This window comes from Zootermopsis nevadensis, unplaced genomic scaffold (genome assembly GCF_977971745.1).
Source record: "Zootermopsis nevadensis isolate Lab colony 2312 unplaced genomic scaffold, Znev_1.0 Znev_ptg000061l, whole genome shotgun sequence".
In the NCBI taxonomy this organism is placed as follows: Eukaryota; Metazoa; Arthropoda; class Insecta; order Blattodea; family Termopsidae; genus Zootermopsis; species Zootermopsis nevadensis.
The window spans coordinates 18,258,462-18,270,789 of record NW_028259192.1 but is presented as its reverse complement, the minus strand read 5'-3'; the positions used below and the strand labels follow the sequence as shown (position 1 = coordinate 18,270,789).

General features: G+C 35.7%; 2 protein-coding genes across 4 annotated transcripts; one reads left to right on the top strand and one right to left on the bottom strand.

Annotated features, from left to right (window-relative positions):
- Positions 1 to 690: 690 nt before the first annotated feature.
- LSm7 (U6 snRNA-associated Sm-like protein LSm7) lies at positions 691 to 2,424 on the bottom strand. 2 transcript variants are annotated; one of them, XM_087340632.1, is made up of 2 exons: positions 2,283 to 2,424; positions 691 to 1,765 (listed from the first exon to the last, which is right to left on the bottom strand). In XM_087340632.1, the coding sequence occupies exon 2, from the start codon at positions 1,729 to 1,731 to the stop codon at positions 1,399 to 1,401; it is 333 nt and encodes a 110-aa protein (XP_087196758.1). In that variant the 5' UTR covers positions 1,732 to 1,765; positions 2,283 to 2,424; the 3' UTR covers positions 691 to 1,398. The 2 variants fall into 2 exon arrangements, with proteins under 2 accessions (XP_087196758.1, XP_087196759.1); XM_087340633.1 differs by lacking the exon at positions 2,283 to 2,424 and adding an exon at positions 1,978 to 2,241.
- A 55-nt stretch (positions 2,425 to 2,479) lies between these two features.
- LOC110834854 (uncharacterized) lies at positions 2,480 to 5,830 on the top strand. 2 transcript variants are annotated; one of them, XM_022074439.2, is made up of 4 exons: positions 2,480 to 2,618; positions 3,828 to 4,043; positions 4,381 to 4,463; positions 4,722 to 5,830. In XM_022074439.2, the coding sequence occupies exons 1-4, from the start codon at positions 2,616 to 2,618 to the stop codon at positions 5,740 to 5,742; spliced, it is 1,323 nt and encodes a 440-aa protein (XP_021930131.1). In that variant the 5' UTR covers positions 2,480 to 2,615; the 3' UTR covers positions 5,743 to 5,830. The 2 variants fall into 2 exon arrangements, with proteins under 2 accessions (XP_021930131.1, XP_021930132.1); XM_022074440.2 differs by lacking the exon at positions 2,480 to 2,618 and adding an exon at positions 2,897 to 3,139.
- Positions 5,831 to 12,328: the final 6,498 nt, after the last annotated feature.

Genomic DNA, 12,328 nt, shown 5'->3' with positions numbered 1-12,328 from the left:
GTGCATGTTGTCACTAGTTGCAAATTGGGACTGTGATGTGCTGATACCTTACTGTTTGAAATACTCATATTTATAGCCTGATGCAGACATTGAAATATGTAGCTGTTAACATTGTCTGTGTGCTGCTCTCAAACATCTTACAGCTTATTGTAATAAAAGATATTTTTATGTCAAAGTGAAATTTAAAATGTATCCATATGTCCCCAAAAATCTTGTCAGGACAACTTATATTTACTTTAAGATCCATTTTAGAATTCCCTCCTTTCCATGCCTTAGTCTCCCAAGCAGTCTCTGCTTCAGATTTCTTAAACTAAAAATTTGTATTCTCATTCTCCCATGTATACTTCTGGCCTCACTGAATTCATGTTTATTTACCAAATACAAGTGATAATTTATGTGAAGTTGATTACCCCTTGTAACCTCTTTTGTTGTGTTGTAAGAAAATTTCTCACTGGTGGGAAGGAATATCACAAAATTTGTGTATGAATATGCTAAAAAGTTGACTAGTTAGGACTTAAACTTGCAGTTCTTGTTGACCAGGAAGGCGTTCTGGACTCAACAGGAAATGTTTCAATGTCCAAGTGAACCAGATGCCACTGTGTTATTCTTATTAGATGGTGGGTCAGCCTGCAAATTTAACTGAAGTATCCAAACAGGAGAAGAAAGAAAGAAAGAAAAAAATACTGCATATCAAATATACCACAATATTTTATTTCAGTTTTAGCAAAAGATGCTGCCTCACTTCTTACTGACATTAAGATTACCAATATAATAGATTGAAGACTAAGAAAATCTGAAAGGAGGCAGTTAAGACCCACACTGGGTTGTAGAGCCACAGGAAGAATATAATGCATTGATAATTTCAGAGAGAGAACATACCAACAAACTGTCCAGTTGAAAGTAATGGCAACAGCTTGTTACTGTGATAAATATGACTACACAAACTGAAGAAATTTTATAATTTTATTAGAAACTGAATGGTTTTTAAATAGTACAACATACACACCATACAAAAGATCACTTGAATTAAGATACTTCAATAACACAAACAGAAAAGTTGATTCCTTACAAAAACAGGATATTACAAATGTTTCACACCTAAACACTTGATATATCAGACAATTACAACATAGCATTATTCTGAACCACAAAGAAACTATATGATGGGAAGCATTTTGTTTTGAATAATCAACTGATCCCAAATAGGAAGAAAAATAATTTACATAGTACACCCTTAAAAAACAAGACATAGAATAATGTCCTTCACTTGCCAAAACTTCTCCATAAAGCTTTATAAATTCCTTATGGACACATCCCAACTGAAAAAGATGTATTCATTATAAGCCATAACGTAAACTTTGTTCATTGACTAATTTTCATTGATCACACAATTTAATTTTAACCATCTTGCTGAACAAATGGATTTGGAATGCTTTCCATTCCATCCACAGGACATATAAGCACTACAGAAGTGCCTCTACAAACTACAAGTCCCAGCATTCGGGTGTCTTCTGTCAGTTTATATGGATCATCAGGATCTCTAAGAACTTCTGTGGTATTGTCAAGCACAAGATTCAATAGAGGATCGTATCCCTTAAGAAGGCCTGCTGCTTCTCGACCCCCTGCAAATTTAACACGAATATTTTTTTCCAAATACTTAGATAAATCAAGAATAGTTTCTTTTCTCTTGCGTTCTTCCTTTTGATCTCCTTGCCCCTGAATTGCTGCCATCGATTATGTTACGTGTTAACTGAATGAGCAAACTCTGAAATCCAAAATTGTTCGTCATAGTCAAACATAACCTTACATAACATGTAATCCACGCTAAATATGCAACATGAACCCAAGTTTTTAAGAAGAATAAGTAATGCTTTCAATAAAGAAGACATTTAAATTGTTGATACGTAACAAATGAAATCATTTACTGCATTAAATTACTGAAGGACCCTGCATCGTTAGCCAAGCAAAAATGCTTACCTCAGCTTCATATAAATGACAAATAATCACAAAACAGAACCAACAAAATGCCAATATTTTAAAGTTTACAAACGCATTACAGCTTTCAAGGTTTTATTTCAATTACTTAATCCAAACAGTACAATTTCGAACAAAATTTGTGCGCTAAATTTAACGTTACAATCGTACGGCACCTGCAGAAACGTTTCTTTGGTTATATGTGTACCCTGAGGTTTTCACAAGTAAGGCGGTGGAAACCAACCATGGTCTTATAGGTTATCCATGCATCCGAATTTTGAAACATAAAGCGAGCATCTACGACGTACCTTAGACGTGATTTTCCTTATACGCGGGGATTGCGTCCCTGTGAATCCGCAGCGCAGAAACGTATAAATGTCGGTGAACTCTCTGAATGATATAGTATGAGAGGATCACAGTACTTTGGTGGAAAATTCTTCAATTTGTGTTATACGCCGTTATGACACAGCCATACCTGAGTTACATACCTACATATTTATTACGTTCCATGGATCCATAAGATAGATGCCAATAGGATGTGGAAAAAGTGATAATAATAATAATACAATACATATTATAAAGTACAATTTATACTATTATATAAATTTCACATAATACAAACAAAGGGTTTACCTAAAGTAATGGTAAGTTACAAATAAATCTACCCATTACATACAAAAGATAAATTATTACTTATTTGGAAATAACAGAAATTCATCGACAGAGTAAAAGTTATCTTTTTCTCCCTCTTTTTCTTTCATAATGACGAACTTTTTATCCAGGGGCATGCACCATAATGTGTTTCGATATCAATATGTAGTAATTTAATTCTTGAATCTTTTGTCTATATATTTGAAATTTTCCTATGTTTTATGTTTGTTTAACAGTGTTGTTACTCTCATATAATAACCGTGGATGATATCGATTGGTTGGGACTCCTATCACTTAAATTATATGTTCAGTGTAATCCATATGTGCGTGTTTTGGTGTAGTATTTTAGTGCTGTAAGAGTAATATTTAAGACATTGCAAGTTTTGTCTTTAATTTTCATTTTTATCAACGATAGGTTACACGGAGTTGCATGTCATTAAATTATAAGCGACAGATTTAAATATGAATTCTGTGTTTATTATGCACCGTCTAGAATGCGAACGGATTTTCGGAGGTGAGCAGCATAATTTTCATTTAATTACAAAAGGGTAAAATACTACCTCTGTGCATAAATTGTGTTAACGAGAACATAAGTTTACGTTGGTCGCTAACACAGGATTTTTAACTTACGACAGGGCAGTGAAATTGTAGGTTTTAGTATCCCATGTTCGAATTTCAAGGCCTCTTCTGACACAACCAGAGCTTGTATTGTTTATTTTGAGCAGTGAAAATAGTATCTAAGATTTGAAGCTGTAACAGAAACTTAAAGTCTTGTATTAAATGGAGTGTGTATCAAACATTGCATTGCTGCTATTGCTTATGGTTTTTTCAACATCTCTAAAGATAGAGTACTTAAATGTGTGGGTATAAATCTACTAGGAATTTGTGTTTCTAATGTAGTATTTTTCAAAGAATCAGCTCTGTCTAGTGCTACAGTCAAGAATGAAGCTTTATCTTCTTGATCCATATATACTTTTGTTGCGTGGTGATAAGGCACAGTGGTGACTTTGCCAGATATCAACATTAAACTTTAACATTGAGCTTTTCCATGCGAAACTGTTCCTCACGTATGAACAATTAAGTTATGACTGAGGAAAGATTCTTTGCATTTTTCTATGTAAACATAAGTGGTAAAGTTACACCAGAAGAACGGTATTGTACTGAGCCTCTTTATTGAGAAATAAGTATTTATTTGTTGACAGTTCAGCATGGATGTGATGAAAATGGAGCCTGATTTAGATTCTGGATCAGGTTCATTATTTGTGTGCAGTGATGCCCAGCAGGCAGATGTAACTTTGGTTGAAGTCATTGCTACCCAGCAGAACATCATACAAAATATAAGGAATAAAATGGACACTGCAACAGTGCAAGAAGCTGCATCAGTTTCAGCCAGATTGTTGGCTAAATGTCAAGTTAGGGTGAGACCTATACCTTCATAATGATTTCTTGGTCTTAGTTCTTCAACTGGCTGATGTTAGCACATAATGGCTGTAATTACTGTTCATCTGTGGTATTTCAGTATACTGATGTGTTACTTTATGATGACCCTCCATTGACACTAGAGGATGAGGATGACAAGAATAGAAACTGATGTTTTTATGCTTGCTAATTATCATCCCACTAAAAGCTGTGAAAGGCTGAAAATAAAAGTACTTCAGTAGGTTTACCATAGTTTGGTCCATTTAATCTTTCCTAATGCAAAATTGTGTTGATGTGCCTGATATAATTATGTAGTTATATTATTTATTTTTCCAGAAAGGCTTAACGAATGTCACTTCAATCAAAGAAGAGTCCAGGGATGATGGAACATCAGAGGAATATGGAGTGTACCCAGGAAGGTGAATTTTAAAGAAATGCTTTATTATATTTGCTTTAAGGCACATTTAACCAATTTGTGGTAACACTTCATATTTTCGTTAAGTTTGTCTGTTTATCCAAGTCAGATGTCTCTGGCTGTGAATGTTTCTTAATAACATTTATGTACAGTATAGAATTGTTTTCCAAAGTAGGCAACATGGTCTACCACAGAGAAGGCCAAAACTTTATATTGGAATTCTCTTGGTAATAAGTTCTTCAGGTGTGGTTTTCTTTTACAGTGTGGAGGTGTTAATCAATCAACAGGACATGTCTGATGGTGATAGCAGTTCAGCACTTCTCAGTACATGCTCTAATAGTCCCAGTAAAAACATTGACACCTCTAGTGAGAATGGCAATGTAAATATGCCAACAGAATGTGAAAACTTAAAAAAGAAATCTTCTTTGAAAACTCAAGTTAAACATTACAGGTGTGCTGAATGCAATAAGGAGTTTTCAAAACTAGGAAACCTCAAGTTGCATATTGGTAAACACACTGGTGAGAACCCTTTCAAATGCAAAATATGTAATAAAACATTCATTATTATGGGAAGTCTAGTCAGGCACAAATGTATTGATGTAGGAGCCAAGTGTTACAGTTGTCAAATATGTGAAGGAGTTTTCTCAGATACTGATAGTTTGGCAAAACATCGTCATTCTCATTTGATAGACAAACCATACAATTGTGGAATATGTGATAAAGCATTTGCAGACAGTGGTAACCTTGCCAAACATAGACGAACCCACACTGGAGAGAAGCCTTATAATTGTGAAATATGTGACAAAGCTTTTTCTAGAAGTGAAAACCTAGCAAGGCATAGACGGACTCATTCTGGAGAGAAGTGTTTCACATGTGACGTTTGTAACAGATCGTTTTCACGTAGTGAGAATCTTGCAAAGCATACACGTGTCCACATGAAGGAAAAATCTTGCAGTAATGAGAGTGATACACAATTCTTGCACAGAGGAAGTCTCGAGGTACTAGATGAAAGAAATGTGTCAGGGAAGCGTTATAAGTGTGGTATATGTAATAAACGTTTCTCAGGTAGTGGCAATCGGGCAAAGCATATCAGGACACACACGGGGGAAAAGCCTTACAGTTGTGTAGTATGTAACAAACAGTTCTCACGAAGTGAAAATCTCTTGCGACACAGTCGAATCCACACAGGTGAAAAATTTTACAGTTGTGACATGTGTGACAAAAGCTTCTCACGCAAAGAAAATCTAGATAAACATAGACGTTCCCATGCAGAGCAGACTTAGTAGTGCACAGTCTGTAAAGAATATTTTTTAAATGCCTCAGTATAACTTACGGGTATGAAATTTGTAAATAAAATTTTCTTTCAGATTGGAGGGTTGTATCAAGCATGTTCCTATATCATCCTTTCTTACTTTCTTTACTGGGGTGTTCCTTCATCTTTCTCGGAGCAGTTATAAGTAAAGAAAATTTTCTTTCAGATTGGATGTGTGCAGAAGCATTCTTCCTTATTATTTATGAAGGGGTGTTCCTTTGTTGGTCTTATTTGCCACAGTTACCAGAGTAAACACATCCCCTGGACATTTCACTTTAATTAACTTTCATATTTTTACATAAATTGTACAAATTCAGCAATCTCTCATTAGCTGTGACTTAACATTTGTGCCCAGTTTTTCCAGTCACAGCATTTGGGTATGTATCCATGGTTTTTAATTTGTGCACCCATGGAAAATATTGGTGGCTTCCGTACCAAGAAATGTAAAAGCGCTGTCATCATCATCATCATGGACTTAAAGTATCATTAATCTGATGTCTTAAAGGCAAAAAATAAAACTCATGATGTTTTAATCAGCATGTTATCTGAACATGTATTATTTTCAATTGATATTATGTATTCTGTATTTGGTGAAGGTATAGGCAACACTTAATTTACCATAAGGCCTTGGCCTTGCTAACTGTGGTGTTTCCAGGAATGTAACCCCTACAATTTGTGAGGGATTGCTTTACAAGACAAGTCATGTATGCTGGTAATTAAAAAAAACTTGCATACTCCCCTATATTTCAAAAATACAGTTTCTTAACAAAATATATAAGAATTCCTTTATTGCAACAAACATTCTGCCTTATGCATGCCTCCCACACCAGTCAGCAGGCTTTTATTATTGTTACATCACATAATTCATGTGTTGAAGAATGGTTCATAAACTTTTATTTCAGTAAATACATTAATCTTGGGACTTCCAACTAACACAGTGCAGCAGAATAATTTCTGGTATTTCCGAAAGCAGCTGTCATACTTTTTCATTTACACAACCATCTTTTACAAATTTAAGGATAGATGACTTATTTTATGTACCCCTCCTGTATTTTTGTCCAAATTGACACCACTGTCACAGCACATTTGATGTCACGGTAAAGTAATATGCAAATTATCATCTTTGATATGGACATCATTTTGTGATAGTGCTGGCTGCAGTTCTGCAAAGTGTCCAGAATGGGAAGTAATGTAAACTATGTACTAAATTTAAACTTTTTGAGTTTACCTCTCTGATATTCACTGTACTGGGGTAGTGATTTATTTGTTCATTACACATCCAGTGTATTTTCTCATTTGAGAATTAAATTAATTTCTAATTCTACTGTTATTTTATGGAATTAAAATTAAATTTAAAATTAACATTTTTTGTTTATCAAATCACATGAATAATAAATCATATTCAATATCTGATGCATTATGACATAGCAAAGGCATGGTGTAGGCTGTCTTACAGCTCAAAGAAAGTTTGACATGGAGTAAATTACTATCTGTCTAACTGTTAACTATTACTCTTTTAAATGGTTTTCATTCATCACTAATGAAGTGTTCTTCTCAATACATGCTTATACAAAAAAAAAAATACGTTTCACATTAGGTGTTATAGTTATTAGTACAGAGTTTATACCATTAGGAAAATATATATACATACCTATGGCTGTTGGAAATATACAGGGCTATTCAAAAAGATTGTCGCGGATTTGTGAATTTTTGTGGAGCAATGCATTAAACATACGACTATTATCTTTACACTGGTGGATAAAGAAACTCTCAAAGTTTTGTTCTGTACCGCCCGCCATCCAGTAGTTACGCGATTGGCCGCCAGGTGCCAGATTTTGCAATATGGCGTCTAACGATAAGAAGAAGGCTTTTTGTACTCTCGAATATCATCAAAGTCGGTTCGTTACCATTGTCCAACGGAACTTCCACACGAAATTTGGGAAGGATCCCTCTACCTGCGATTGTCCCGGATCTGAAGGTACGTATCAAAGCCGCCATTCTGAACATCACCGCTGACACGCTGGGGCGTGTGTGGGAAGAAATGGACTATCGTGTAGATGTCTGCAGATTGACAGGAGGCGCACATATTGAGCATTTATAATTCATGTAAAAAAACTTTGAGAGTTTTGCTACACAATAAAACAAAATTGTTATTCCTACCTCAATTGTACTACGTGTAGTGATTTTTTAAAACCCTGACAATCTTTTTGAATAGCCCTGTGCATTCCTACAGAATAAAATTTCATAGAGAAAGACAATAAATGACAGAAGGAGACCCAGGAGCAGAATATAAATAGCTGATTGCATATGCAGTAAGCTTAACTTAATATATTCCCCACTCAGCACATCATTTTCCACTCTCGATCTCAAAGATGTTGTGTACTTGATGTCTTTGAACCACTGATCTATAATCCCAGCCTGCAGCAAATGAAGAATAATTTGGTTGAACCGATCTAACATTATATAGCCCTTTGGTACTGGCACGGTTATCAACTGTGACGAAAATATCTCTTCAAAAGAACAGATCAGCTGTTTCCCATCACCGTTTGTGTATCTAGCAGCAATTGTAAAATCCATGCTGAATGTGGAGTATATGTAAGAAAAGTCACGTTTGAACGCAATTCTGTCTTGGCATACTTTGTAGTCATTGCAGTGTAATAAACGTTGGTAACGATAACCTGTTAGATCTGGGACAACAGACAAAACAGGAGCAGGGACACCATATTCCATTCCGGAGTTGATGACCTCTTCATCAGAGGAAATCTGATGTTGAAGACCTGGATCTACTAAGAAGCTAGTTAGATACGTCTGGTAAACAGTGTTGATGGCCAAACAGTATAAAACCCATATAAGGAACACCATCCTGATAACAGGCTTTTCGGGAGGGTTGTTAGGGACACTCTCTCCCAGGATAATGGCCCAGAAATTCATGAGACATTTCACCAGACTGGTGTAACCTTGGTTCTCCATCGACTGTGTGAACATCGTGTTGCTCTTCTTCACCACTTGCCACATAATAAAAGCAACAATGAAGTAGGATACTAGGAACCCCAACCAGAGAGACAGAGTAAACACCCTGATGAGACTCATCCAGCCAGGGAATGGGGCAGCACAAGGCACATACCACCTAACATGATCGATCATGTGGGGTGTCAGGCATTCTGTTCCTTTTATTATATCACATCTGTAAAAGTAAAGATCCATAGCCACATCTACCAAACCTAGGACCAGCTGACCAGAAGTGCCTGTCCAGGATCCATTTTCTAAAGGAACTCCCCACAACTCACCACTTGGTGGTTCAATGTATTTAACAGTCATATTTGTGGCTGATCCGAACTCTTGGAGTAGTCGTATCTCGATGCCTTCGTTGAAAACAGTCTTTGCTGAATCTTCTGTAGTGAATTTCTTGCTCATAACAGCAGGTTCTAATTCAAAAAGTGACGCAACAATGGGGCATCCTTGGAGATCCTTTGGCACCTTCTCTGGAAACAGGGTTGCATTATTCAAGAAGCTTCCATTGCCATACTTATCCACAATCCAATGATCCAGCACTACTGGGTCTCTGACATCGGCACAGCGACCGGGCGGACGGTACGGGAACCAAGTGTACACATCCAATACAGGAACTGCATCTGTTGTGTTCTTTGGTCCCAAAGCAGGGATTACAGCAATCATGTTTATAACTCTCCATCTCCACAGTTCATTGAAAACATCAGCTGCAAGCTGCTTGGTAGAGTTTCCTTCTGCATGTGGCAGTGTTATAATGAATTTTGCTCTTGGATTCCAGTCCCAGTCATTTCTGAGTTTCTTGATCTGGACTGATACATCCTGTACCACATTTTTATGATGATGATGTAATGATATTATAATGTAGCTGCCATGTTTGCTCTGTGGCATTTCCTCGTTCCACTTATCGTTGTTTAAATAGAGCAACAGTGACCATTTTTCTGATTTGTGCAAATCTTGCAGAAGTTTGTTCCCGAAGTCTCTCTCCCAATATAATTTGTTTCTTTCTTGAGTTTCATTTTCAAGAATTCTACTGAGACTTTCTTGAAGTTGAGAATTGTAATATGCGACTACAAGGGCATGCACTGGTGTGAAATGTTTCAATGAAATGTCATTTAGACATTGTACCATTTGCTGCTGAACTTGAGTTGGTGTCTGCCCCAACACACTCAGTACCAACGTAAACATTGTTCTGCTGCCGATGTTTGACTGTGAGCTGTTCTTCAGATCATGTTTTGTATGAAGCCAGTTTCTTTACTTAGAATTTGTCTGTTCACATATTGACTGTGCGTTCAGTGATAATTTTATATTCAGCAGAACATTTTTATGGGCAATTTTTTGTATGGGAATCAAACTTTGTTAACTCAGAGTTTAGATTCCTTATTTAATAATGTGCAAATGCATGTGTGTGAAGAATGAATGGCAGTCAATATGACATAGAGTGTATCAGTTTATTATTCACTCTTGTTTACTTGACAATCTATATTGCTTGCATTTGTGAATATGGCACACAGCGTAAACTGAAGTTACTTCATTGTGATTTATTTTAGACAGCCCAATTGTAAAGTGACATCACAAGTAGTGTAACAGTCAGTGTCCCATGTCATAGTGTCCAAATGTAGAAGTGACTAATCTTCAGATGTAATATTGTTTTGGGGGAGAAAAAAAGTTCATGTTAGAGTATTGATATAACATCAAAACTCATTACAGTTTTATGTCCATATTAAGTTCAAAAATCTTGTAAATTACAGTTGTTTTTATTCTAACATTCAAAGAATTGTGTAGAATTTTTTCAGCTTATTGTAAGATGTCACCAAATGAAATAATTCATCATGATGTGTCCAAATTCATTATATTAAAATAAATTGATATACAGGTTAAGAAACAAGAGAAAAGTGTCTTACATCATACCACAAGAGAATATATTCCATGATTCTGCCATTAAAGAAATCAAGAAAGTTTATCCAAAACAATTTTAGGCTCATCTATGACAGCAGAGGGATGCTCGGAAGACACCCCTAGGGAGGGTCAATAGGATACTCTGGGAAGGAATTTTACCTAGCTGTAACCCTTACATTTTGAAAATTGTTTCTGGATACTATGATATTGTATGATATTGATGTTGCATAGAAGCTGCCCTGGAATTTGTCTGGACGTAGTGGTGAAGAGAGAAAGAATCCCTGCATCTCCCAGGATCATAAACCAAGTAAAATATTTTATATCATTCCTCATATTGGTCTAAACCCAGAAGGGAATGCTAAAATACACGATGACGCATCAAGAATCCGATTTATTACAGAATGAAGATAAAATCCAGTTTTATTGAAACTGATTTTCAGAACACAAAGAATTACGTGCAGAGTCACGAAACTTCGGCATGCATTATTGGGTAGTCTTTACGCCTCTGAGACTAGCGTTTGTGAATATAGTATATAAAAGCACTAGAAGAAAAAGGTTCCATAATCTCATTAGTAATATATTATGACGTATGACTGAGGGCAGATCCAAACATACTAGTTTGAATTCCCTATCCTTTACAAGTAAACTCTTTATTTTATAAAATCTGCTGTCACTAGGATGTATTTAGTTTATTGATCATGTGTTACTGTTATTCCGTACATTGTCTCCAAGATGCCAGTATTCTTTTCCCACATATTTTATTACAGATATTAATATACTTCTGCATGAACGGTTATGACATTGTTTTAAAATATAATTTGTGTAATTTTAATTAGACCTTCAGATCTATTATACATTTTTGTTGCATGCATGTTATGGAAAATACCTTCCGGACCAAACTAAACATAGTAGATATTGTGACGAAACTTTGAATCAAGGTGTCATTTCAAATCAGCTGGATTGTTGATCTAAATTGAAGATTTAAAGCGTCATTATCCTATGCCTATCCACTGCTTTACCTTATAGCCATATTGTATTTGCATATGCGTATAATTTGAATTTAAATTTCTTTCTCGGAATTATCTACTTTCTGCCTGTGCAATTTGCACCGCAGACACACTCCCTGGAGGTAAAGTGATGGGTCGTAAAGCTGGCCACACATCTCCAACGAGGTTAGGAATGCGTGAAGTACCTCACCTCCCAGATAAGCATTTATGGTGTTCAATTCAATACTGTAAAAATACTTTATAACATTCGGAATTAACACAATCGTCTTTTTACAGCTGAGACACTTCTCGACACGGAATCGTTTGGATGCGGCAAATTGACAGGTCGAAAATGCATTTTATTAATCTGAATCGAAGACTTGATAAGATGTCAAAGCATTCTGTACCCGTGCGTAATTCTTTGTACTGCCTTTAAAGTGTTTCAGAAATTCCATCCATAACAAATTTAATATTTTCTCAAATCTACTAAAAATTTTATTAAAAGAAGAAGTATGCATTTATCAGAATTAATTCCAAAAGAGTTCTTTTTGCTGATGACTTCTGGGTTGCTGCACCTTGTAGTCTTGTAGAAATTTATCAACATTTCAAAAGTTCTTACTGCCTTCATCATCAGAGGTGTAAATAAATTACGTGCTTTGTGTAGGT